This window comes from Piliocolobus tephrosceles, chromosome 8 (genome assembly GCF_002776525.5).
Source record: "Piliocolobus tephrosceles isolate RC106 chromosome 8, ASM277652v3, whole genome shotgun sequence".
Classification (NCBI taxonomy): Eukaryota; Metazoa; Chordata; class Mammalia; order Primates; family Cercopithecidae; genus Piliocolobus; species Piliocolobus tephrosceles.
In genome coordinates, this window is record NC_045441.1 from 100,276,465 (window position 1) to 100,302,922 (window position 26,458).

Genomic DNA, 26,458 nt, shown 5'->3' on the forward strand with positions numbered 1-26,458 from the left:
CTAAATCCCAGTAGCATCCCCCTAGGTGTGACAACCAAAAAATGTCTCCAGGCATTGACCTCTGGGGGCAAAAAAGCCCTTTATTAAGAACCACTGGTATACATAAGTGAAACATACACAAGAGATTCCTCCCCTCTTCTCTGTATGTGAATAAAAATTGCGAAGTTCATGACCTGGATTTTCTTTTTAGGTTTCTTCTTCAGTGGTTCTTAACTTCATTGGGTCAAGTAACCCTTTGAAGATCTGTTGAAAGCTGTTGACTCATTCACTTCTCAGGAAAACACACATGCTGACTACCATTTCAGAGAATTTGCATCAGGGTTCTCTGGAGGGGAGTTCTGAATTCTGTTTCCAGGAGCTCGTAGAATTGTCATGGTCTGTATATTCAAGGTAGGTGGGTAACCGAAGGTTGATGTACAGAGGTCTGTATTTCGAAGCCTCTTCTGTATTTACTTCAGAACACTGATAATCAGGCGAGAATGTTCTGGTTTATCAAACCCTTCCTTCTGCCCTTCATCTTAACCATGCATTAGTTTTAACAAAGTTTATCCCAACAGAAGACAAAACACTGGTGAGGTAGAATAGCTCCTGCTCTTCCCCTCTCTCTTCTAGTCTTGATTTCCATGTAGTCCAGTTTATTCTTTCCCTGATTGTCCAGCAGAATGAGAAAAAAGAAAAAAACAGAGTCTAGCGGGTAAGAAAGGTCCACCTGGACGCTTGATTTGGATTGTGAAATAAAACACACACACATGCACGCGTAGAATAGATAGCTAAAATCTGAGTAGATCGTGAACTCTCTATATCCTCCACCCACTGAATACTCCTAAAAGACTTTCTAGAAATCCAAGGGCTTATAAATATAGAAACCTGGCCATTGCTCCTCTTCCCCATGTGGTATGAGAGCACCTGTGGCAGGCTGTGGAGTTCGCTGAATAACACAACCTAGGAGTCAAGGTCAGCACTCCCAGAGACCGAGGACCTCTTCCTCTAGGCGGGCTCTGCTCTCCTGTAAGGAGTCCCACAAGGCCTGGCCCGCCCCTGACCTCGCAACCCGCAAGATTAGTAAATGGGGAAGAGTGAGGATCCGGGTGGCCCCTGCGTGGCAGCCAGTAAGAGTCTCAACCTTTCCGGTTCGGGAAAGGGAAACAATGCAGAAGGGGTAGGATTTCTTTCCTGATGGGATCGGTTGGGAAAGACCGCAGCCTGTGTGTGTCTTTCCCTTCGACCAAGGTGTCTCTGTTGCTCCGTAAATAAAACGTCCCACTGCCTTCTGAGAGCGCTATAAAGGCAGCGAAAGGGGCGTCCCCGGGGCATTCCGGGCGGGGCGCGAGCAGAGACAGGTGAGTTCTCCCTGAAGATGCCCACACCGCCCGGCCCGGGCTCCCCTCCTCGGGAGGCCTCGAGGGTTGCGGATGGGACTCGTGAGGGGGCACGGAGCAGGCGGACAGGGGGCAGTACAGCCTGTACTCCGAGACTCATTCACTCGGAGTACAATAAATTGCTTACGGAGCAATTTATTAATAAATGTACAGTTTAAGTCGCATGCAAAACCTTAGAGTGATAGCAAACTTCATTTTAAGATGTTTAGCAGCATCCCTGGCCTCTACTCACTAAATCCCAGTAGCATCCCCCTAGGTGTGACAACCAAAAAATGTCTGAGACTCCGAGAGCGAACAGGCGGCTCGGAAAACAGGACGGGGGAAGAGAGTTGCTCAATAAACTGAAAGTTCTGCCGCCAGCAGGGCTGCGACAGCTGCTGGAATGTGCCTGCAGCGCCCGCCACCTAGGGACCGGCGGAGCGCGCCCTGAGGGTTCCACGCCTGGCCCGGGGGCCTGCACCTCTCCTCTAGTGCGCGCCTGGAGCTGCGTCCGGGGTTAGGTGCGGGGAGGGAGGAACTTTCAGGGTCCCTTCCAGCCTTGCACGCTCCCTTGGTCCCTGCCCCAGCCCCTTGGTTTAAGGGAGATTTCAGAACGCGGACAGCGCCCTAGCTGCCGGCCGGAGGGGACTGGATGGAGCTTGGGAAGCCCCCAAAGCAGGGCTCACTCTCTTCAAGTTTGGGGAACCCCGCTCAGTGGGTGCAGGCTACGGGATCCAAAGGTTCTCAGGTGCCCACTTGCAGGCTGGTCGTGCTCGCCGTGGGGCGCTTGTCGCGAGCGCCGAGGGCTGCAGGACGCGGACCAGACTCTCTGTGTTCGACTGAAGCTGGCGGGGGGCCGGGCGACAGCTAACAGGTGACCCCTTTCTTTCTGTTCCTCGCTCTTCACCTCAGATCGTCCTCCCGCACCGTATCTCCTTCCTCCTCGCTGTCCTCTGGCTAGCAGGTCATGGCAGCGCCGGGTGGCAGGTCGGAGCCGCCGCAGCTCCCCGAATACAGTTGCAGTTATGTTGTATCGCGGCCGGTCTACAGCGAGCTCGCTTTCCAGCAACAGCACGAGCGGCGCCTGCAGGAGCGCAAGACGCTGCGGGAGAGCCTGACCAAGTGCTGCAGGTAGCGGCCGCGCGGGCCCGCTTGGGGAGAAGCGGAGTCGAGCGTCCACGATTTGGCGTGGGGGGAGGGCGTCCCCTGCGGGCGAGCGTGGGGTGCGGGCGGCGGAGCTCCTGCGCGCCAGCTGCTTCTCCCACAGGCCCAACTTTGGGACTCCGGTCCTCCACACAGCCCTTCTGGTCGGAGGATGACTCCATCGGTCTCGGGCCCGAATTGAACTTATCTGGGAAACTCGCCTTTGGGGAGAGTGGGTACTGGGAGCCCCATCTCTCTTTTTCCTCTCTGAAGGAAACTTAGAGTGCCCCTTGGGGTACAGTGGATCCCTGTTGCCTTCTTGGGAGCTCGTTTAAATGAAATGAATAGGGAAACCCAGCTCTTGACCAGGAGGAGTCCTTGAAACCCTCAAGCTAAGTAGGCGAGCTACCATTCAGTTAGAGACCAGAATGCAAGCTAGAACCTAGGCGAGCGCGGGGTGTGCCAAGTACTTCACCAGCAGGCAGTGGGACCCCTACGGAGAGCCACCCTCAGTCTCTAAACCCAAACGTGCTGTAACTAGATGTCACGAACATCAAGAAATTAGAGTTTCTAAAACCTTTCATTATAGAACATTTCAAATATATGCATAAGTAGACGTAATAGTATAATGAACTCCCCACCCCCACCGTTTCTACCCATCACTCAGCCTCAACAGTGATCAACTCCAAGTTAATCTTGTTTGTTATATCGACACCTACTTGCTCCCTCTACTATTATTTTTAAGCAAATCCCATATAGCATACTGTCTTTATGTATTTTACTGCGTATCTTTAAAGACTCTTAAAAAATATAACCACATTTCATGATCACACCTTAATATCTAAAAATAACTCCTTAATATCAAAGAATGAGTCATTGTTAAAATGTCCAATAGTCCCATAAATACCATAATTTAAAAAAACAATTTATTCAAATCAGGAGTTATATAATACCACCTACTTTTGATATTTTTCTTTTATCATTGAATTTAAAAACAACTAAGTAGCAAGGTATAAGTTATACATTCCTCATGCTAAGATTTTTGTAAAAACTAGCTCCAGGCTTGTATTGCCAAAATACACTCAGTGTGTTTATTTTCTTTAAAGAAAATAATAATAATAAGGCACCTGGATTAGGAGTCTGAAAATTAATCTCCATTTAGAGACTCCACATCCATCAGTCTCGGGCTGGACCAGAAAATAGGTTTTTGTGTAGGAATATTTTCTCAGAGGATTAAAAAGGTGAGCAAGGGGTGGGACACTTAATCCTGTGTTTTCTAGAAGAATGCATTTAAAAGGATAGTTACAGTTCTTGGCAAAAGCATGGTAAGCACTTCAGGGTTATTATTTTCCATGAAATTCTTGTTCTTTTTCTAAATAGCTACAAACATCAGCAGAATTCAGCTCACAGCTTTGTGATTTGCAAATTGATTGTGACTGAGATTGGATAGAAAACCCAGTTTTCTTGCTTTTTGATAGTTGTTCAAGAAAGAGAGCCTTTGGTGCACTAAAGACTCTCCTGCCCATCTTGGAGTGGCTGCCCAAATACCGAGTCAAGGAATGGCTGCTTAGTGACATCGTTTCGGGAGTTAGTACTGGGCTAGTGGCCACGCTGCAAGGTAAGATGTTGGTGGACTGACAGTTCTGGTCTCCAGAAGGAGTTTAACACTTCTCCCCAGCTACCATAGGTCTGTGACAGATGTTTGCTTACCCTTCAAGGCCTTTATCTTTCCTGTAGAGCCCCTCAGTGGAGAGAGTCACCTCTTTTCTCCTCTTCCTTAGAGTTCTCTTCCTGGGAAACTGCAGCCACACTACATACAGAGCGCCAATTTAGAGGCATATACTAGGCAGTGGCTTCTCAATTTTTATTGACCACAATTCACAGTAAGAAATGTGTAAAGAGTTTCAAGTCAAGGTTAAAAAAAAAAAAAAGAAATATGTGTTACATCATGATATGTACATGTATATCTAAAGTTCCTGTAAAATACTTATTACAATATGCTAATTTTTCACTTTGTTCTATTATGCTTAGGTTTTTAAAATGATGATTGCAGCACATTAAATTATTTTATATCCACACATGGATCTTTTTCATTTGTTTGTTTTGTTTTGTTTTGCTTTTTAGAGACAGAGTCTTGCTCTGTCACCCAGGCTGGTGTACAATGGTGCAGTCTTGGCTCATTTGCAACCTTGGCCTCTCGGCTTCAAGTGATTCTCATGCCTCAGCCTTCTGAGTAGCTGGGACTACAGACACATGCCACCATGTCCAGCTAATTTTTGTGTTTTTAGTAGAGACGGGGTTTCACCATGTTGGCCAGGGTGGTCTGGAACTCCTAACCTCAAGTGATCCACCCGCCTTGGTATCCCAAAGTACTGAGATTACAGGCATGAGCTACCATGTCCAGCCTCCCAAACATGGATCTTGAGGTGCAGTTTGAAACTGGCTTAAGGAAAAATAAAGGAAGCTTCCTAGCCTGGACTCCACATGAATGTTTTGTCTGCCCCTCATCCTTTTTTCAAAAAAAATCATCCTCTTATTTTAGTCTGTGGGAAAATGTGCCAACATAGGTAGTTATTTACTGTTTTATAAACTGAGTTCATACCATAATATTCCCATAAGCATCTTAGAAATCTGTTGTATAGTCAGTGCCTAGCAGTATGGCTTTCTCATCTGTCCCCCATCCCCACCATTTCGTTTCTGTCCCACACCCAACACCCTGACCAATTTCCCAAAGACCCTGAATCATGAAAACAGAAATGTTGTTATTTATTATAATTTGTGAAACACCTAATATGTTCCAGGCGTTACATATGCTGACATGAATAAGATGCATCCTCTGCTTCCAAGGAACTCATAGTCCAATGGAGAAAGAGATAATTCAATGTGATAAGGACTCTGGCAGGGGAGTGCAAATTACTTGCTAAGGGAGTGCAAATGAGGGTCACTCAAAGCGGTCTTAGGGGATCTTGAATGGCTTCCTGGAAGTTGAATGTTAAAACTGAGTTTCCCTGATGACTAAGTCTGAGTTTGCCAAGCGATGGGAAGTAGGGTGGGGTGGGGATGGCTTGAAAATAGACTATTTCAGAAGCTAGTAATGAATGTTGAGCAATATCATGAGCTAAAATTTGGCTATGGAGCTTTCAAGATTGCTCAGATCAGGCCAGGTAGATGCCCTCAGAGAAGGAGGATGGCCTATGAACCCAGGGTGGAGCCTCAACCCGATCAAGCATGTTCTTAATCACAAAAGTGGATGGGAGAGAGACTAGGATGGGCTGTGCAATTCATAAGTTAGACAACGCCAAGTATTCTACACTGTGCTCTAAGGGCTGTGACATGGCGACACCCTGTGACTCCTGGGGGACGGGAACCATGCCTAATTCATGTTTGTTCAGCAGGTGCCTAGCACAGAGACAGGCACATAAGAGATGGTATATTTAGTGAAAAAGATTGAATTGCATTCCTGATAATGAATCCTCTTTACATATGAAAAATGATGCTTCATGCTCCATGTCTCCCCAGTTTTCATAGGCAAGTGTCTTATAAGAATTCATTTTGTTTATAAGCATGAGACACTATGCTAAGTAAGAATGTTGCCAGTTATCTCATTTAATCCTCATAACAATCCTGCTAGGTAGGTCCATTATTATTTCATTTTCAGTAGGTGAGAAATCTATTAAATCTTGCCCAGGGTCATGAAGCTGATAAGTGGTACAGCTGGGATTTTAATCCGGTGTCTATTGTGTAGTTTCTTAGTTTATGGGTAACATGTTTTTCTAGAAACATTATCTCTATAAAGTTATCTGCATAAGGTGAATTTCTGGGAGGTTAATCTGGCTTACTTATACATTCATTTATCATTCATTCACTTAATAAATATTTATAAACGAATTTTGTAGGCCAGGTATCCAGTCATGTGGATTCAGTGGTTCATAAACAGGCATAGGTGCTGACCTCATGGAGCTTTGTAAAATTATTTTGAGGGGTAGGGATGGGAATTAAATAAGTAGATAAATACGAAAATAATTATAGATTGCAATATCTATTGTGGTGGATTAAATATACTGTAATAGGGATTAATTTGAAAGGTGGATCTTTATTTTTATATTTTTTTGAGACAGGGTCTTGCCCTGTTGCCGAGGCTGGAGTGCAGTGGTGACATCACAGCAGCCTTGGCCTCCTAGGCCCAGGTGACCCTCCCATCTCAGCCTCCTCAGTAGCCGGAACTACAGGCATGTGCCACCATGCTTAGCTAATTTTTGTATTTTTTGTAGAGACAGGGTTTCACCATGTTGCCCAGGCTGGTCTGGAACTCCTAGGCTCAAGTGATCTGCCTGCCTCAGCCTCCCAAAGTGCTGAGATTACAGGTGTGAGCCCCCGCACCTAGCCAGGAAGGGAGGTCTATTTTAGATACAATGGTCCAGGAAGACCTTACTGAGAAGGTGAAATTTAGTCAAAGACAAGATAATGAGAAGGAGACAGCCATGTGATAAGCAGAAAAAAAGAGTGTACCAGGTAAAGGTGCAAAGGCCCTGAGGCCAGAAAACTTAGTATTTTCCAGGGAGGAAGAGGAAGAATTGTAGTGTGGGTGAGTGCCTCTTTAAATATTGTGCCCTAGGCACCTCATTTGCCTCATTTATTCCTGGCCCTGTGGGGATATTGCTGTGAATTAAAGGGAGAATAGGTGTGTCAGCTTGAACCGGATGAGGCAGGCTATGAAGAGAGCTGCAAGATCTGGAATATATTGTGCAGTAGGAATCACTGATGCATACTGATGAGTGTGGATGAAAATCACAGATGCCTCCAAGGTTGTTGGCTTGAGCAACCGGGTAGATCATTACATCATTTATCCAAATGGCAAAGACAGGCTGAGGAGCAGGTTTGGGATAGGAAATCAAGTTTCCTTTTGGATATGCTAAGTTTGAGATGCAGGGGTAAGACCTCCAAGTGGAGATGCCACATAGAGAAGTGGGAGCTACTGCAAGTGTCAAGGTCAGAGGGGATGTCTAGGCCAGACATAAAAATCAGGAAAGCATCGTTAAAAAGGTGATATTTACAAGAGTGGGAATGCCTGTGATTACCTAGGAAGAAAGGGCAGGTGTAGAAGAAAAGAGAGCCAGAGTACTTAGAGGTTAGGAAGGCAAGGAGAGGGGCAGCCAAGAACCTGAGAAAGCTGGGCCCAGGAAGTTGAAGACAAAGAACAACCAAAGGAATGTGGAATCAGAAGCCAAAAGAGAAGGTTAAAAAAAAAAAAAAAAAAGCATAGAGGGGACGAGAGTGTTGAATATGCCTGAGGGGTAGGGTATGATGAAGGATTACAGACTGCTTTTAAGAAGTTTTGCCATGAATCAGAGGGAGATAGAGATAAAGATAGAGTGAAGGGAGAATTTGTTTTTCTCAGTATGGGAGATACTAGAACATATTTGTGAACCGATAGGAATGACCTAGTAGAAAGAGATCTGTGGTGCAAGAAGTACAGGAGAAATAGGGGCAAGCGTGGAGGGGTTTGAGAACAGAATTAGGAGTAGCAAAGTAGCAAAAAGGGGCAAGCGTGGAGGGGTTTGAGAACAGAATTAGGAGAATTACTCCTTAAAGGCAGGAGATATTTCTTCCCTTTTCAAAGGAAGATAGCCCAAATGGTGCAGATGAAGACAGGTTTGAAATTTTGATGAAAAGCAACTTGGGAGCATCTCATGGATTCTGTGTTTTCGATTAAAAGCAGAATATGTCTCTTAACTTTGAGTCTGGTGGAGAAGGGTTTGGGCAGATTGAGGCAAGTAGGGGAGGTTTGAACAGTTGTCTCAAAGAAAGGAAAGGCACACCCCCTGAGGAAATGTAATTGGGTCCCCAGGCAGTGTTGAGTGCCCATCTGGCACTTGTGGTCACACATTTTACATGAAATTCGTTAGCCCAGATGTAGATGCCTTCAGTTCAGTTTACCTAGCTGCTTGAAGGCTGTCATGGAAAAGGTGGATGTTTGAGGTCAGCCAAATTGGGGTTTTGCCAGACAAGAAAAGGAAGGAAGGAGAGAGAGAAAAAAGGGAGTTAAGAATATTTGCAAAATTCCATGGCATCTATGTGGGCAAGGGTGGAAGTGAAGACAGGAAGGTGTGGAGGATAGGGAGAAAGTGGATCGGTTAATTGATTAGAAGCCTCATGAACACAAATAAATGTTGCAATAAGGATTCTGCGGTAGGTGAGCTGGAAGGCTTGGTGGCTATAGGTTGAGAGAGGCTCAAAATTCAGATTTTGGAGGTGGTGTTGTGGTTTCCAGTGATGACAGTGTCCATAACGTAACCACTGGCTGAGCAGCTGAGTAGTAGAACAACTCTGAGAAGACCAGCTCAGGTTACTGGGAAGCCAGGAGGTTGCTAAGGATGATGGGATCTTTCTGATTTTAGTTATTAAAAAAATTCCCATCAGACAGCAAAAGAGCGATGCAACCCTTGTAGGGCTATCTTTATTCACAGCTTTAAGGAGTCTGATGTCTGCTTTCTCCTTTTGACTTTTATTTATTTGTTTGTGTAAGCAACAGACATTTATTTCTGCAACATAAAGGTGCCTGCAGATTCAGTTTCTGGTGACAGCCTGTCTCCTTGCTGCGTCCTCACATGGTGGAAGGCTTTACCTTTAGATGAAATTTAAATTTAATATAAATTTCAACTGTTTATTAGCACCTGCTTTATCAGTATATGTCACCATCCTATACATCATGACTACTAACAGAGAGATTCTATCATTTAAATCAATGGCTCAGACTTCTTTTAATTATTATTATTATTTTTTCAGACAGAGTCTTCTGTCACACAGGCTGGAGTGTAGTGGTATAATCTTGGCTCACTGCAACCACCGCCTCCTGGATTCAAGATATTCTTGAGCCTGAGCCTCCCGAGTAGCGGAAATTACAGGCGTGTACCACCCCACCCCCAGCTACTTTTTGTATTTTTAGTAGAGATGAGGTTTCACCATGTTGGCCAGGCTGGTCTTGAACTCCTGGCTTCAGTGATTTACCCACCTCAGCCTCCCAAAATGCTAGGATTACAGGCATGAGCCACCACACCTGGCTCCAGATTTCTTTACAAATTGTATAATTTTAAAACTGTTCTACCAAGTTTCTTTATAATTAAGATGATTACAATATATTTGAGTAGTAGTGGTCCCTAAATGGGACACTTTATATGAAAACTGAAAAGTTCCCCTTTTCCAGGTGTATTAAGAACTGCAGAGCCCAGTTTAGGGAAATGGAATTTTGAGAAGGACTTGAAAACTGTCCATACGAAATAGAGAAGTTGTGCTTTCATCCCCTGCTCCTTCTTTTCTTGTCTTCCTTCTGTGGAGTCACCTTCCTATTCTATTCCATGCTCTTGGGACTACTGACTATTGCAATCCCTGTTTGTGATTTATATATTAAAACAATTGTACTAACAGATATATTTTTCTAGAATACAAACTCCACAAGGGCAGAGACTCTGTTTTAACAGTGCCTGACACATGGTAGGTGCATAATCAACTGTTGTTGAATGAATGAATGCTCATTGTAGAAAACTAGAAAATACACATAAGGAACATGAAAAAACACCTCCACCACAAACTAGAAGTCTCCTCTGATCCTACCATACAGATATCCCATCAATATTTTAGTAAATATCTTCTTAGACACATAAATACATATCTGTATAAAAGTATAATGAAATGTCTGGAAATAATAAGCACCAAATTCAGGATAATTGTTGCCTTCTGAGAGTGGAGGGAGGAAAGAGGATGTGATTGAGGAAGAATATACTGAGAGTTTCCACTGCATTGGCAGTAATTTATTTCTTAAGGTAGATGATGGATACATGAAAGTTTATTGTATTATTCATTGGGTATGGTGTTTCTTGTGTATCTGAATTACTTCGTATTACATTCAAAATACCTCCAGATTTTTTTTTCTTTTTTTTGAGATGGAGTCTTGCTCTGTTGCCCAGGCTGGAGTGCAGTGGCGCAATCTCGGCTTACTGCAACCTCCGCTTCCTGGGTTCAAGGAATTATCTGCCTCAGCATCCCGAGTAGCTGGGATTACAGGTGCCCGTCACTATACCTGGCTAATTTTTGTATTTTTAGTAGAGACAGGGTTTCACCATCTTGGCCAGGGTGGTCTTGAGCTCCTGACCTCGTGATGCACCCACCTCAGCCTCCCAAAGTGCTGGGATTACAGGTGTGACCCACCGCGCCCGGCCCCTCCAGATTTTTTAACGCAGACACTCCCACAGGCTGGAGTGGGAGTGTATTTTTTACAGAAGTGGGAGCGTACATACCTGTCAGTTTTGAATCTTGATTTTACTTACTTTTTTCCTTTTTATTTCATATCTCTCCATGTTAGTGAATGTACTTCTGAGCATCACATCAATTTCATTTCATAGAATTACGGAGTATGAAGCATAACTTAGTTAACCACTTCCCCGCTTGGGGACATTCATCTGATAAGTGATATTGAGTGCATGGGGGCCAGCATATTCAGGCTGTTGCCATTTTTAATAAACTACTATAAACATAATTCCTTATTAATGACTCCAGGGTCAAAAGGCTTGATTTTCTCTCATTGTGAGTGAGTGAAGGGTGAGGAGGTAAAACGGAGTAAGATATGCTGACTATCTAAGTATTTAACCAAGGAAAAGAATGTCATTATCCTCTTCTAACCCTCATGTAAACTAGAATGTTGATTTCTCTATCGCCAGAAATTCATGGGTCTGGGGGCTGCTGGCATTGCCTAGCGGAGGCGCTGGTCAACTTCATTAGGGTAGCATTGTCTTGTCTGCTGCTGTGTATAATTATCATATTTTTTTCTTTAGATCTAACTTTTCTTCCCGCACCAAGAAAGGAGAAAGGGCAGGGTAACAATGACTGTGTCCCTCATAATGCAGAGAAACACTGAGCTCAGACACAACTGCCTCTGTGCAAAACTGGTCTGAGCCTTTGTACTGAATCGACCAATATTTTTTTCCTTTTTTAGACACAAGGTCTTGCTCTGTTGCCCAGGCTGGAGTGCAGTGGCACGATCATAGCTCACTGTAACCTCAAACTCCTGGGCTCAAGCAATCCTCCCACCTCAGCCTCCTTAATAACTAGGTCTACAGGCGTGAACCAGTATGCCAGGCTCATTCATTTTATTGTAGAGATGGAGTCTTGCTATGTTTTCCAGGCTGGTTCTCAAACTCCTGGGCTCATCTGATGCTCCTGCCTATGGCTTCCCAAAGCACTGGGATTATAGGTGTGGAACACTGGGCCTGACCAAGTTTTTAATCAACAATTGACTTGATTGTTTTTTCCCACTGATCTGATTAGTGGACGACTGAATTACTGATCAATTGAGTCAATTCATCTGAGCAGGTGATGTTTGTAGATGCAATCATTGTTCCAGGTGATTTGGATCCTGTTCTGCATCCTAGCATAGCAAGTCTGTATGCAAAATAAGGAGACCAACTCAGGGCAGGCTGATCTGTTGAAACTGTAAATTGAGAGTATCTGTGTAAAGGCCCTTCTTTGTGCAGTAGAAAGACAGATGCTCCTCTACTTATCATGAGTTACGTCCTAATAAACCCATTGCAAGTTGAACATATTTTAAGTCAAAAATGCACTTAATACACCTAACCTATGGAACATCATCGCTTAGGCTATCTTACCTGAAATGTGCTCAGAACACTTATAATAACCTACAGTTGGGCAAAAATAATCTAACACAAGCCTATTTTATAATAAAATACTGAATATCTCATGTGATTTACTGAATAATGTACTGAAAGTGAAAAACAAAATAGTTGTATGGTTACTTAAAGTATGGTTTCTACTGAATGCATATTGCTTTTGCACCATCATAAAGTCAAAGTCATAAGTGGAACCATTGTAAGTTGAGGACTTTCTGCATACCTTAACTTTGGTTTGTGAATGTAATCACTTTGGATGTGCTTGCAGGGATGGCATATGCCCTACTAGCTGCAGTTCCTGTTGGATATGGTCTCTACTCTGCTTTTTTCCCTATCCTGACATACTTTATCTTTGGAACATCAAGACATATCTCAGTTGGTAATTATAAGCATATTTTACAATTATATTTGCTCATGCTTAAAGTGTTTTGGCTATATTAAATGCATTATACCTCTATTATGTTGGAGCAAAAGTAATTGTGGTTTTCACCTTTATATTTTTAATTGTGAAAACCGCAATTACATTTGCACCAACCTAATATATCTTTGTTAATGTTCTCAGGGACATGGGATTTTAGTGTTTTGCCTACTTTTTCTATTCAATGATGTTAGGTAACTTTTTTTAATGAAGAAGAAAAATTGAAAAACTGAAAATGACAGCCTACCTTAACATTTTAGCATGTTTTGGTTTTTAAAAACGTGATAAATTTGACTCCATTTTTGGAGTCAAAATGACAAGGCAAAAATGACACAAGGTTTTTGAACCTACCATTTTACTGGATTAACTTAGAAATTACTAAGTATGGGCCAGGCACGGTGGCTCAAGCCTGTAATCCCAGCACTTTGGGAGGCCAAGACAGGTGGATCACAAGGTCAGGAGATTGAGACCATCCTGGCTAACCCGGTGAAACCCCGTCTCTACTAAAAAATACAAAAAAAAAAAAAACTAGCCGGGTGAGGTGGCGGGCGCCTATGGTCCCAGCTACTCGGGAGGCTGAGGCAGGAGAATGGCGTGAACCCAAAAAGAAAGGCGGAGCTTGCAGTGAGCTGAGATCCGGCCACTGCACTCCAGTTTGAGCGACAGAGCGAGACTCCGTCTCAAAAAAAAAAAAAAGAAAAGAAATTACTAAGTATGTTCATCAAATACATATTCATGATTTAATTGAAGAGCATACTTATTTTAAATCACTAATATTAGAAGACTGGCAAAATCTTACCAAAACAGTTTAGAAGCTAAGCTTGGCTTTCTTTCTTGGTATGGCTTATAATAAGTTTTCCTGCTCTTCCTAAAATTTGAATTCTCATTTGTTAGAATGTCCTAGTAAATGAGTGTTTTAATGCTATTTTGTGACTTTGACATTTATACTAGAGAAAATTTTGCTCCTACATCCATCTGCTGGCTAGACATGTCTACCTCAATGATCCTCTTGAAATAAATGCAACCATCTACTTTATCCCCAACACATGTTTTTGTCCTTAGTTGTATTTCCTTAGAATGAGATCAGAAAGAGGTTACTGATTGAAAGAACTTCCTCACCTTGGAGAATCAATTAGTGTTGAATGCTTGGATGAGGAACATGGAAGCTGATTTTTCTCTTTGGTATTCTATACATTGAGATATTCCAGGTGATTGGGGCTGGGTTTTGGGACCTCAAAACCATAAAGACTTCCATGGTGAAAGGGTAGAATCATCATCATCATCATAGATAAAAATAACAGTAGTAAACGGAGCAGTTGCCGGAAAAAAATAATTTTTTTAAAAATATAAAATCTTACAGATTGACATTTGATATGAAAAAATGTTTTGTCTTACTAAAAGAGAAAGAAACTTCATACTCCTTTGCTATTTTTTTTAATCCTAATTTGGACCCTTTGATATTGATCAAGATACTCAGATCCACAGAGATTAGGATATTGGACACTTAGGAAATCAGTGAGATTATATGAAACAAAAATTGAGTGGAACAAGTAAACACTCAATGTATGTGCCACCTTTGCCAGAAAGCCTTTCCTGACAACTCTCATCCCCGTCCCCACCACCCATACACCTGAGGATCACACACAGACAGGTTAGACAACCTTTTGATATACTCACAAAGCATCCTGAATGTTGTATCATAATAATCTACCTACATGTCTCTCTCGCCTGTTTCTGGGTCATGAATGCCTCAAGATATCTGCTTTTTTAGTTTCTTTTTGTTGTTGTTGAGACAGGATCTGGCTCTGTCACCTAGGCTGGAGTGGGGTGGTGTGATCTCAGCTCACTGCAGCCTCCACCTCCCCAACTCGAGCAATCCCCACACCTCAGCCTCCCAAGTAGCTGAGACCATAGGCACGCACCACCAGCTAATTTTTGTCTTATTTTGGGAGAGATAGGGTTTTACTATGTTGCTTAGGCTGGTCTGGAACTCCCGGGCTCAAGCAATCTTCCCACCTCAGTCTCCCAAAGTGCTAGGATTACAGATGTGAGTCACTGGGTCCGGCTTAGCTTCTTTCATGAACAAACAATATTTTCCTAGTCACAGCTAAATCTTTTATACATCTTTTAAATCCTATGCAGACACATTGAACATTTGTGATTAATGACTGATTAATTGTTAGAGACTTTTCTTTCCCCAGGACCTTTTCCAGTGGTGAGTTTAATGGTTGGATCTGTAGTTCTGAGCATGGCCCCCGACGAACACTTTCTTGTATCCAGCAGCAATGGAACTGTATTAAATACTACCATGATAGACACTGCAACTAGAGATACAGCTAGAGTCCTGATTGCCAGTGCCCTGACTCTGCTGGTTGGAATCATACAGGTAATGAACTTACAAGTAAAATATAGATTGGTGTAATTTTTATTTGAAGTTAACTTTAAAGCATATAGACTTAAAGATTCTTCTAAAAACAAAACAAAGTAATTTTCTGGAACCCAAAATTATTTTATAAATTACATTGTTTTAGGTCAGATGCTAAAATAGACAGCAAGACCCCACTTATTAAGACTCACTTATCATCAAAGTCAGAGACAGAAAAAAGCACAGAAGAACATGTGTGATTCAATTGAGGATGAGAGAAGGGAAGTATATGAGAATCCATAAATGAGAAAAAAGTGTTCTGGTGAGCAGAGACACAGGACTGAAAGCCATAGAAATAAGCTATGGGTTTTTGCTTTTCTGAGTACATGTATAGAAATACTTCAAGGTTTTTATTATGCATCGTTTTCAAATTTTAGAGTGGTGGAGGGAGGGGAGTGATAAGGCATTAAGAAATTCATATTTTTTTCCTACAAGTATTTTTGTGCTATAGGTAGGCTACTAGTGTTTTCATTGGTATTAAGCTTGATTTAATATTTCCAGAGAGTTGGTTTCTATCTCAGGCAAACGTTTAATTTTTCTTTCCTTTTTCTTATCCTAGTTGATATTTGGAGGCTTGCAGATTGGATTCATAGTGAGGTACTTGGCAGATCCTTTGGTTGGTGGCTTCACAACAGCTGCTGCCTTCCAAGTGCTGGTCTCACAGCTAAAGATTGTCCTCAATGTTTCAACCAAAAACTATAATGGAGTTCTCTCCATTATCTATGTAAGTGTTGCTTCTTGCTCCAGGCATGGGTCACTGTTCATTCCAGAAACAACTGTATTCATTCTCTCTTTGAGTCTGGGCTGGGCGTGGTAGCTTGCACCTGTAATCCCAGCACTTTGGAAGGCTGAGGTGGGCAGATCGCTTGAGTCCAGGAGTTTGAGACCAGCCTGGGCAATACAGTGAGACGTCATCTCTAAAGAAAAAAAAAAAAAAAAATCCCAAAATCCAAAAATTTGCCGGGTGTAGTGGTGTACACTTTTAGTCTCAGCTACTTGAGGTGGGAAGATCTCCTGAGCCCCGGAGCTTGAGGCTGCAGTGATTTGTGATCACCCCACTGCACTCCACCCTGGGTAACAGAACAAGAACCTGTTTCAAACAAAACCAAAACCAAAACAAAACAAAACTTGAATCTGGAGACCCCACATTTCTCTATGAATACTTTGGGAGCCATTGAAAACACGTGGTTGCTTCTCTAGAAATACTATTGTACTTAAAAACATTAATGAAAACAAAGTGGTCTAATGAATTAAAGGCTGCTCTGGAATGTAACAGACTTGATTTCTAGCCTCAGCTTTGTCTCTAACAGGTAAGTGACCCTGGACACATCATGTAGGGTTAGGGTGCTCATTGAAAGCTCAGGTTTAGAACTGGATGGACCTCGATTCAAATTCTGGCTCTACTGTCTACTAGCCATGTGAGCAAATCACCATGCCTCAGTTTCCTTCTCTGCAAAATTGGGTTAGTAATAGTATATACCTCATTGGATTGTTAAATAAGAATAGATAAGCACTTGGCCCAGGGGCTGGTACATAACAAGTACTCTAAATAAAGGAGTTATTTGAAATGATTATTTCAAGGCATCTTTTTTATTGGTGAAATGAAATGATTGGAGATGTATCTCTAAAAGCTTTTTCTAACCATGAGAGTCCATAAAATGCATAATGTAAACGTCTCAACAATTATAGATGAAAAGGAACATTAGATTCAGAGATGATTCACCATGCAAAAGAAATGCAAAAGCAGGATGTAGATCACACTAATTAGATTTGAAAAAGGTTTTGGATCTAAAAATGTGTTCTATATAAAGCATGTTATTGATGCTTGAAAGATGGTGATAATAGTAACATGATGTCATCCTAGCTTGGCGGAATGATATCATACAAAAACAATGTGTCAACATTAAGAATGGAGTTTGAGTCTTTAAAGTCCCACCTATTGGCTTCTAAAACAATGTAAGGCCATGTACACATATCTAAGAATTGGTGAGGTTGTCAGGAATTGCTCAATTTCATAACAGTGCCATAATCCCATACTATTACACTCCATCCATTCAACAAATATTACCAAGTGCTTACTACAGGCCGGGTACCACTCTAAGCAATGAGAATAGACAGAGGAGGCAGAATCACATAGTGATGAAGATCATGAGGCCAGATGTGGTGACTCATACCTGTGATTCCAGTAGTTTGGGAGACTGACATATGTGGATCACTTGAGCCCATGAGTTCGAGATCAGCTTGGGCAGCATGACAAAACTTTGTCCCTACTAAAAACACAAAAAAATTAGACATGCATGATGGCACGTACCTGTAGTCCCAGCTACTTGGGAGGCTGAGGTGAGAGGATCACCTGAGCTCAGGAAGTTGAGGCTGCAGTGAGCCGAGATCATGCCACTGCCTTCCAGCCTGGGTGATGGGAGTGAGACCCCATCTCAAACAACAATAACAACAACAACAAACCAAAAACCAAAAACAAACAAAAAAGATCACGGACTTTGAATTTCAACAGACTTGAGTTGGCATCTTGGTTCTCCACCCACTACCTGTGATGTTTCTACTCAACTTCCCTAAGCCTCAGTGTCCTCAATTGTAAAATGGGAGTCGTAATAGTAACTACCTCTTAGAGCTGTGAGGACTGAGAAAGAAAATATGTGCAAGGCACTTAGCACAATATCTGGCACATAGTAAGAATTGAGTTTATTATTATTATTATCACAGATGAATAGACCTCATGAAACTCACTGTTCATTTCCTCGGGACCCAGCCTATTAGAAGACATTAGCAAAAGTTTTTGATTCAGCATTATATGGATCATTCTTGATACATTTTTCCTGTCAAATCCTCAGTTTTCTATTAAAAAAAATTTCTTTTTTTTTTGAGGCAGGGTCTTGCCCCATTGCCCGGGCTGGAGTACAGTAGCACTGTCATAGCTCACTGCAACCTCCATCTCCCTGTGTCAAGCAATTCTTCGCCTCAGCCTCCTGAGTAGCTGGAACTACAAGCGTGCACCACCACACCTGGCTAATTTTCTTTTTCTTTGTTGAATTTTAGTAGAGGCAATATCTCGCTATGTTGCCCAGTTTAGTCTCGAACTCCTGAGCTCAAGTGATCCTCTTACCTTGGCCTCCCAAAGTTCCGGGATTACAGGAGTGAGCCACCATGTACAGCCCATATTTTAAAATTAAAATTAAAAATTTTAAGATTTTATTTTGGTAGAGACAGGAGTTTTGCAATGTCACCCAGGCTGGTCTTGAACCCCTGGCCTCAAGCAATCCTCTTACTGCAGCCTCCTAATGTGTTGGGATTATAGGTGTGAGCCACTACACCTGGACAATCCTTAGTTCTTTTTGAGACCTCTGACTGCCTTATTTGGACAGGCTCTGTAACTTTTGCAGCCCCTGGCACATCTTGCTTTTTAGTTACTTTTACATTTTCTTCATCAAATGTTAATTCATTTATTCCTTCATTCTCATTCATTCAGTTTATCTATTCAATACACATATATTGAATACTTACCATGTGCCAGGCACTGTTCACTCCCTATACAAACCCAGTGACTCCTTAACCTACCAAGACATCTCTTACTGAGTATACTCACCTCATTAGGCAAACATTGCTAGGCCTTCATCTACACAGATCACAGGAGGTCTAAACTAATCATTGACCTGAGTCCATGGCCATTGCAGGACCCTTGCAGAACAGGAGAAATAGTTCTTCTGCTCTCGTAGGATTATGTTTAAGAAGAAACTTTCTGCAAATGATTTCACTTTGACAGGGACAAAAGTGACCATGAAACACTAGACCAAGATCAGAAATAATTTTTAAACCAAGTGCAGTCATTATGTAACTTATTTCCTGTTGAATATTTTTATTGAAGTCTCAGTTTAGCATACAGCATAGAATTTTGCAAGAAACTCCGCACAGGCCAGCCAAGTTGGAGAAGGTATTTCAATCATCCCTATGTGGTGGTGAATATAAGTTTGCTCTTCTGAAAAAAAAAAAAAAAAAAAAAAAAAGATTGAGCACGTCTGAAAATGATTGCATAGGGCTGAATGAGCCGCTTAGTCCCTGAACAGAGAATTTTGCTTATGATATTACCATTGCAATTATACATGAAAGAATCCTTCAATAAATGCAGAGTAGTAGAGGACTTTCCCAGGAAAGACTGTAAGATTGTTGTAAAATACTTTACCTGAAATGTTAGCTAATCTTTGTTCTAAGATTGCACTTTGGTTTGTCCTGCCCTCTCCCCTAAAGAGGTACTGACAACTAGAAATAAAGAATGAAAAGAAATAGAGGAGGAAATATGAGGAGAAAAAGAAATAAGTTAATTTACAAATGCCAGAGATACTGGATGTAGGAGGCAGAAGGGAGAATGACAGGGTATTGGCACCAATTTAGAATTAGTTAATATCCTTGATACTACCATGTAGCTACTCAGTTATTTAAGTAAATCCCAGTCCACTTAGGGGTTGATTTCCCACCTTGAATGGTTTGTCTCAGTAGACAAGGGTGAGAGCTTTGAAAGCCACCACTAAGCTTGATTAGATTTGTTGCTTTGTACCTATTTCAGTATGTAAAATTTATACCATTATATTAAAGTAACACTTTAAGGATTGATCTATACATGTATACACAAAAGATATGGAAGGAAATGCCTGGCAGCAAAAGGTGGTTGTGAAGGGTTTGTGATATTCTTGGAGATAAAATAAACAAAATAAATTCAGCTCCAATAGTTAACAGATCAATTTTCTCATACACATTATTGGGCATAATTTTTTTCTTATGGCTTCATAAACTCAGGTAATTCTGGGCAAGAACAAAGAAGTTAGCTAAATGAAATTGTCCTAAAATTGTCCAAATACAGTAAAATATTATCTATTACCAAAAAGTTCATTATCATAATTTGAATTATTTGGAATACTAAGCTAAAATACAGAATCATATGGGGATCCATACTATTAACATATTTTATGGTATTTTAACAGTAAACTAAATTAGAAGTACTGTTCAGTGTTTTTGTAGAGTCTAATTTCTATGTTGTTAAGTATAAGCTGACTATTTCAGTTTACATGGTGAGTTTTATTTCTACACAGATTAAACTTTCTATCATAGAGCTTGTCTTAAAAGATTCTGAATGATTACTTAATATGTAGGCAACTTATTTTTATACTTAGATGCCTTGCATGATGCAATTGTGTAATATAAACTGATTTTGGTTTTTGAACCTCATGTTATACTTTTAATCCACCAGACATACTTTTTATTCAAAGATCTAAGTGATTCTCATGGATTAAACTGGAATCCTGTAGTGATTATTTTTGTAAGGTAAAAATGTTTGTGTGATTGGGATAGTGATTCCAAAAATTTTGTTTTTCAAGTTTCAATTTTTGCATCTTCATTTGAAAAGTACACTTTTAATGAATAGACAATTCATCAAAATGTGATGTCTAGCTCATGAATTAATCAGGGTCATCCATCAGAAAACTGATTATGTAAAGGACCAAACCGCAATGATAACCTTCAAGCCTCTGGGGTAGGTAGGGCTGTTTGCTCCTGTGTTAAATGCCCTAAGTTCTTGTTATTGTGTCTGCTGGTGGTAGTTATCCCATTTTCTTTTTCACTCTGCTGTCCCCTGCATCATCTTGTTTCTGTCAGTGTATCTGCCTTTAGCAATTTTCAGTGACTCTGAAAAGCAGACAAAGTGAATTTGTTAGTACTGGGTTTTAAGTGAGAGCAAAAGTACCCTTGGAGTGAAAGTTCAAGAGTCTTCCTACAAGTTAAATGCCCGGACTCTAGTCCAAGGGCTTGGTGGGAGGTATTCTGCTTGCATAATAACTTCTCCCCCATTCCCTTACTCTTCTTGATTGTGTTCCAGAGAGTTGAGGTTGCTGGCAAAGTGACTCCTAGATTACTTAAGGTTCATTAAGTACTTAAAGTTCATTCAGTTCATACATAATTGTCATCAAATTATCATTATAATTATTTTAAAAGTAGTTTATCTGTGACAATAAGTAAAATACATGTGATAAACTATAAGATGCTCCATTCTTTTATCTTCCTATAAAATATGTCTATAAAGAAGCTCATTGAAAGAAAAGTTTTCTTCACTGGGAGACTGTCTCAAAGAACTGTCTCAAAGATACCCTCTTTAATAATGCCTTCTATAGGACTGAGGTTAATACAACAAAGATATTAGTGTTCTTCCCTGGGTTTCTTCCTTGCTAATTTCCTTGAAAACACCCTTGATTCCCAGAAGTCTCCTATTTACAAAACAAAACTAGTTTTTCTTGAATTGATTCATCTGTCTACTTAAAGATTTTTTTTTTTTGGCCAGCTGTGGTAGCTCATGCCTGTAACCCCAACACTTTGAGAGGTTGGGCAGGAGGATTTCTTGAGGCCAGGAGTTCGAGACCAGTCTGGGCAACAAAGTGAGACACCGCCCACCCACCCCTGCCCCCCACCCAGATCTCTACAGAAAATAAAATAGCCTATTTATTGTAGTCTCTACAATAAATAAAATAAATATAGATGCCTGCCTGTAGCCTCAGCTACTCTGGAGGGTGACGTGGAAGGTTGCTTGAGCTCAGGAGTTCGAGGCCACTGTATTCCAGCCTGGGCAACAGAGCTCAAAAAAAAAAAAAAAAAAAAAAAAAAATGTAGTGTTATCTTAGTTCAAGTTTGATACATAAAATTAAGTACCAAATTTATTTCCAAAAATTTATGCTTGGCCTGTATGTCAATTCAATAGCTTTTCTTCGCCATAAAGAATGAATCAGTCTACCTGTATCCACATATGAAGTATTTTAGGATTTTTTGTTATTTGGTTATTATGTGTATCATTCAGGTTTAGAAAAGAACTTTACCTAAAATACTGGCTAATTGTGACAAAAAAAAAAGGAAGATAGAAAGAAAGAAAACACACACACATGCACACACACACACAAACAAACCAACGGATCAACTGGGAGTTTCAGGTTTATCAGCCTTTAGTTTCAATGCTATATCACCATAGTAAAAATCAGGCTACTTGATAGCACCTAGAAGCCCATTTTAAGATACAAACTTGTAAAGCTTTTCTGCAAGTAAAAGGTAATATGTTTATAATGATATTTTTTTCTTGTAAGACATCTTTATTATTATCATAAAAAATACACAGAAGCAAAAATAAGAATGTAGAAATCATCCAATTTTTCCTTCCCAAGTAAACGATCATTAAAAACTTGGTGTACGCATGTTCTCACTCATAGGTGGGAACTGAACAATGAGAACACTAGGACTCGGGAAGGGGAACATCACACACCGGGGCCTATCATGGGGAGGGGGGAGGGGGGAGGGATTGCATTGGGAGTTATACCTGATATAAATGACGAATTGATGGGTAAAAAAATAAAAATAAAAATAAAAAATAAAAACTTGGTGTATATATATTTGCAGCAATTATATGTATGTAATGATCTCCGTATCAACCAACACATTTTTATCATTTTACTGAAACTTTTGAGTGTTGTTTGACTCTGATATCATGGTTTTTCGTGTGGGAAGATTCATATGAAAATTGGTTGTGTGTGTGTGTGTGTGTGTGTGTAGCAGCAGGAAGTATATAAAATTATTTTCTTTTTATAGACGCTGGTTGAAATTTTTCAAAATATTGGTGATACCAATCTTGCTGATTTCATTGCTGGATTACTCACCATTGTCGTCTGTATGGCAGTTAAAGAATTAAACGATCGGTTTAGACACAAAATCCCAGTCCCTATTCCTATAGAAGTAATTGTGGTAAGTAGAATATGTAGTTAGAAAGTTCAGCATTATTTGGTTGACAAGCAAGGAATTATTAAAACCAATTCAGTTTTTAACATCTTTTGTTTTATTTTAGACGATAATTGCTACTGCCATTTCATATGGAGCCAACCTGGAAAAAAATTACAATGCTGGCATTGTTAAATCCATCCCAAGGGGGTGAGTGTGGGGTTCCTCTTAGACAGTACTAATACATTAAGTCAGTAAGTCAGTCCTTTTTATTTAAATGAAACCTTTTATTACAAGCTTCATTTCACTGATGCTCCTTCAATAGTCCTATTTGTGTGTGATCTTGAAGAAACAACCATAAGACAAACAGTATATGTGTAGATAAACATCAAGCCATTTGTTTAAAAGCAGCCCCTATATGCTCTTTTTTCTTCATTTTCTTAAAACATGGCAAACATGTACAGTTAACACCAGACTCCTGATTTAAACTTATACATAACATTATAATATAATATAAATAGAATCATTTCTTAGTAACATCTATTGCACTGTGAACAATCTGCTTAAGGAATCAGGGACATCTGGCCTAAACTCTCTACCATTTAGTTTAATCAATTTTAGATAATAATTATATCCCTCCTACCTATAAGTAAATGCATTATCTTCAAGGGAAGTTTTAGAAACATTTGGTAGTTTGGTGAATTAGAAGAGTAAAAGACCTAGGTCCTTCATTCATCTTTGTCACCTTCCAGTTTTGTGACTTGAGGAGATTCTCCAGACAAGGATAATGAAAACAGCTGAAGCCTCAACTTGTAAAACACCAGTGAGATCTCTCATGAAACGAAGAGTAGACAAGATACCCTATACCATAATTTTCTTATATGGGGTTACAAAGGAAGCCTAGATGTTTATTATATTTGTAACATTCACTGATAACATTTAAGACTAGACTTGCTGTTAATCAAGAAGTACTAGTTTTCCCTAAGACTAGAAGAGTTTGGTACCAGTGTTTCTACCAGGAAAGGGAGTGGAGGGAAGGGAAGGGCATGGAGCCACTGTTTGGTACCAGCGTTTGTTTTCCATGCTCTTAATAGAAACTTCCTCAGGCAAGCTTATTCCCAGAGCTTATTCTACAGGGAACTGCTGTATTCCCATTTGATGAATCTTATAATTTCTTCTAATATCTGTTTCAAACTATTTGAAAAAGCACAGCTGGCTACATGGGACTTAATTTACATGCTATCCATTATAGTGTTTCTCAAACTTACCTTTTTGTAAGAATCACATGGGATCCTTTTTCACACAGATTCCTGGTTCCCACCCCAAACCTATTGAATCAGGCTTTCCAGAGGACAGGCTCAGGAATTAATATTTTTCAAAAGTGCCTCAAGTGATTCTTGCCCTCAAGGAAACTGGAGAAACTCTTTAAGAGAGGATCAACAATCTAATCTAACAGTTAGATGATTTCATTAGTTAGAAACAATTACAGAAAAAGATACTTTACAGATCTCTTTTGTCAGGCTTCCTAGGACGTATCAAGTTATAGGTGGTCCACAGAGCAGGCCCTGTCCCATCCATCCGTGTTCCATTAGTTGGTTTGGGGAACTCATTTCTTCTGCCCTAAATTATCCCTCCAGGTCCTCTGCAGAGCCTTCCTGTGCGCTCCTCCTGAGAACAGATTTCTAGCCTCTCGCCCTTGAGTTTAATGAAGCTGAATCCTTTGACAGACCACCTGGTCAGCTTGGTCAGCTAATCTAACCTGCCTGGCCCCAGGGACTTTAAGCTCCTCCATGAGGGCAGTGACCCCATTTGTGTTGTTCAGCTCTGTCCCAGAGCACAGAGTTCATCTCACAGTAAACTCTCAGAAAACACCCGTTGAAGGAATAAAATACCCAAGCCTATGTCATAAACAAGCCACAACAAAGGCCTTGGTTATCCGATCTCACTTGGTAGCACAGAAGCAATTCTGACAATATTAATAAACCTGAAAAAGAAAGGGTGGGGTGGAGAGATTGGAAAAGAGCAAGCAGAGTATTAAAGTGGCCCTGAGGTGAGCACAGTGAAAGGAAGAGGGACAGAGAGATTGTGATATGCCCCCTTTTGATCTCCTCCCTGCTTCAATCCTCCATTAAGGCTGCTGCTGGTAGCTCCCTTTATCCTATTGAGGGTCGGGACCATATGTTAGGATCACTCTGTCCCCAATAACAAAGCCCCATTGGACAGCCAGAAACAGTGGCTCCATGCCCTTCCCTCCACTCCCTTTCCTGGTAGAAACACACAACTTTTCCTTGTCCAGTCAGCATCTAAGCATGCCACTAGGATTCACTCATTCTCTCATCCTGGGTGCTTTCTTAACCAGCAGACACTATGAGGGCCAGTCATGTGCCTGTCTTCTCATGCAACTAGTCCTTATCTGCAACTCATAATCTGTCCAGTTCCTCACTCATCCTGCCCTAGGCTTCTCTTTTACCTCTTCTGTTTTAGTGTTGTGTGTGTGCGTGCGCGCATGTGTGTGTGTGTGTGTAAACCCATAACAAGATTCTGTCCTCTAAATTTTAATCCCTATTCACTCTGGCCTCCTGTCCTTGCCAGTTCCAGAGGTCTCCTTGTTGCCATGTTTGTTACTCTCTTTTTTCTTTTCTTTAACAGAGTCTCACTCTGTCACCCAGCCTGGAATGCAGTGGCATGATCTCTGTGGGGTGTGTGTGTGTGTGTGTGTGTGTAAATCCATAACAAGTTTGATGACTCTGTCCTCTAAATTTTAATCCCTATTCGCTATCTTGCCTCCTGTCCTCATCAGTTCCACAGGTCCTCTTGTTGTCATATTTATTACTCTTTCTTTCTTGCATTCCCTTCCTTCCCTCCCTTCCCTTCGCTTCCTTTCCCTTCCCTTCCCTTCCCTTCCCTTCCCTTCCCTTCCCTTCCCTTCCCTTCCCCTTCCTTCCTTCCTTCCTTCCTTCCTTCCTTCCTTCCTTCCTTCCTTCCTTCCTTCCTTCCTCTTTCTTTCTCTCTCCATTCTTCCTTTCTTGCTTTCTTTTCCTTTCCTGAAACAGAGTCTCACTGTGTCACCCAGCATGGTATGCAGTGGCATGGTCTCAGCTCACTGCAACCTCTGCCTCCCAGGTTCAAGCGATTCTCCTGCCTCAGCCTCCTGAGTAGCTGGGACTACAGGTACACACTACCATGCCTAGCTAATTTTTAGTAGAGATGGGGTTTCACCATGTTGGCCAGGCTGGTCTCAAACTCCTGACCTCAGGTGATCCATCTGCCTCGGCCTCCCAAAGTGCTGGGATTACAGGCTACTGTTACAGACCCCTTTTGTCAGGTTTCCTGGCATGTACCAAGTTATAGGTGGCCCACAGAACGTGCCCTGTCCCATCAATCTGGGTTCCATTAGTTGATTTGGGGAACTCAAGCCTACTGTGTTTTTAAAGTATGTGCTTTGCAGTTGTACTTGAAAGCGTAGCACAGGGGCAAAGCCAACAAAACCACAGGGGTTTTTTCCTGGCTGCTTTCTGAGGGCTACTCTTCTCCTCTAGCTGGAGTGGTGGTGCATTTGCCAAGTGTTCAGACCCAGTCTGAAGTATTCTGGTATTCTGTTTGGTATTCTGTTTATGACACTGGCCTGTTGTTTGTGGGATTTTGGGCCCTTCAGGGTTCACTTCTCCCAGTCTTCATA

At 41.3% G+C, this 26,458-nt stretch overlaps 1 protein-coding gene across 1 annotated transcript in view; it reads left to right on the top strand.

Annotated features, from left to right (window-relative positions):
- The first annotated feature begins 352 nt into the window (after nt 1-352).
- The window catches only part of SLC26A4 (solute carrier family 26 member 4), a 54,443-nt gene continuing 28,337 nt past the window's right edge, over nt 353-26,458 (top strand). The window contains exons 1-8 of the mRNA XM_023183110.1: nt 353-390; nt 2,271-2,489; nt 3,980-4,119; nt 12,450-12,560; nt 14,801-14,985; nt 15,584-15,748; nt 22,654-22,806; nt 22,907-22,989. Of these exons, the coding sequence (XP_023038878.1) occupies nt 2,326-2,489; nt 3,980-4,119; nt 12,450-12,560; nt 14,801-14,985; nt 15,584-15,748; nt 22,654-22,806; nt 22,907-22,989 (1,001 nt within the window). The 5' untranslated portion in view covers nt 353-390; nt 2,271-2,325. The remainder of the gene's footprint in view (nt 391-2,270; nt 2,490-3,979; nt 4,120-12,449; nt 12,561-14,800; nt 14,986-15,583; nt 15,749-22,653; nt 22,807-22,906; nt 22,990-26,458) is intronic.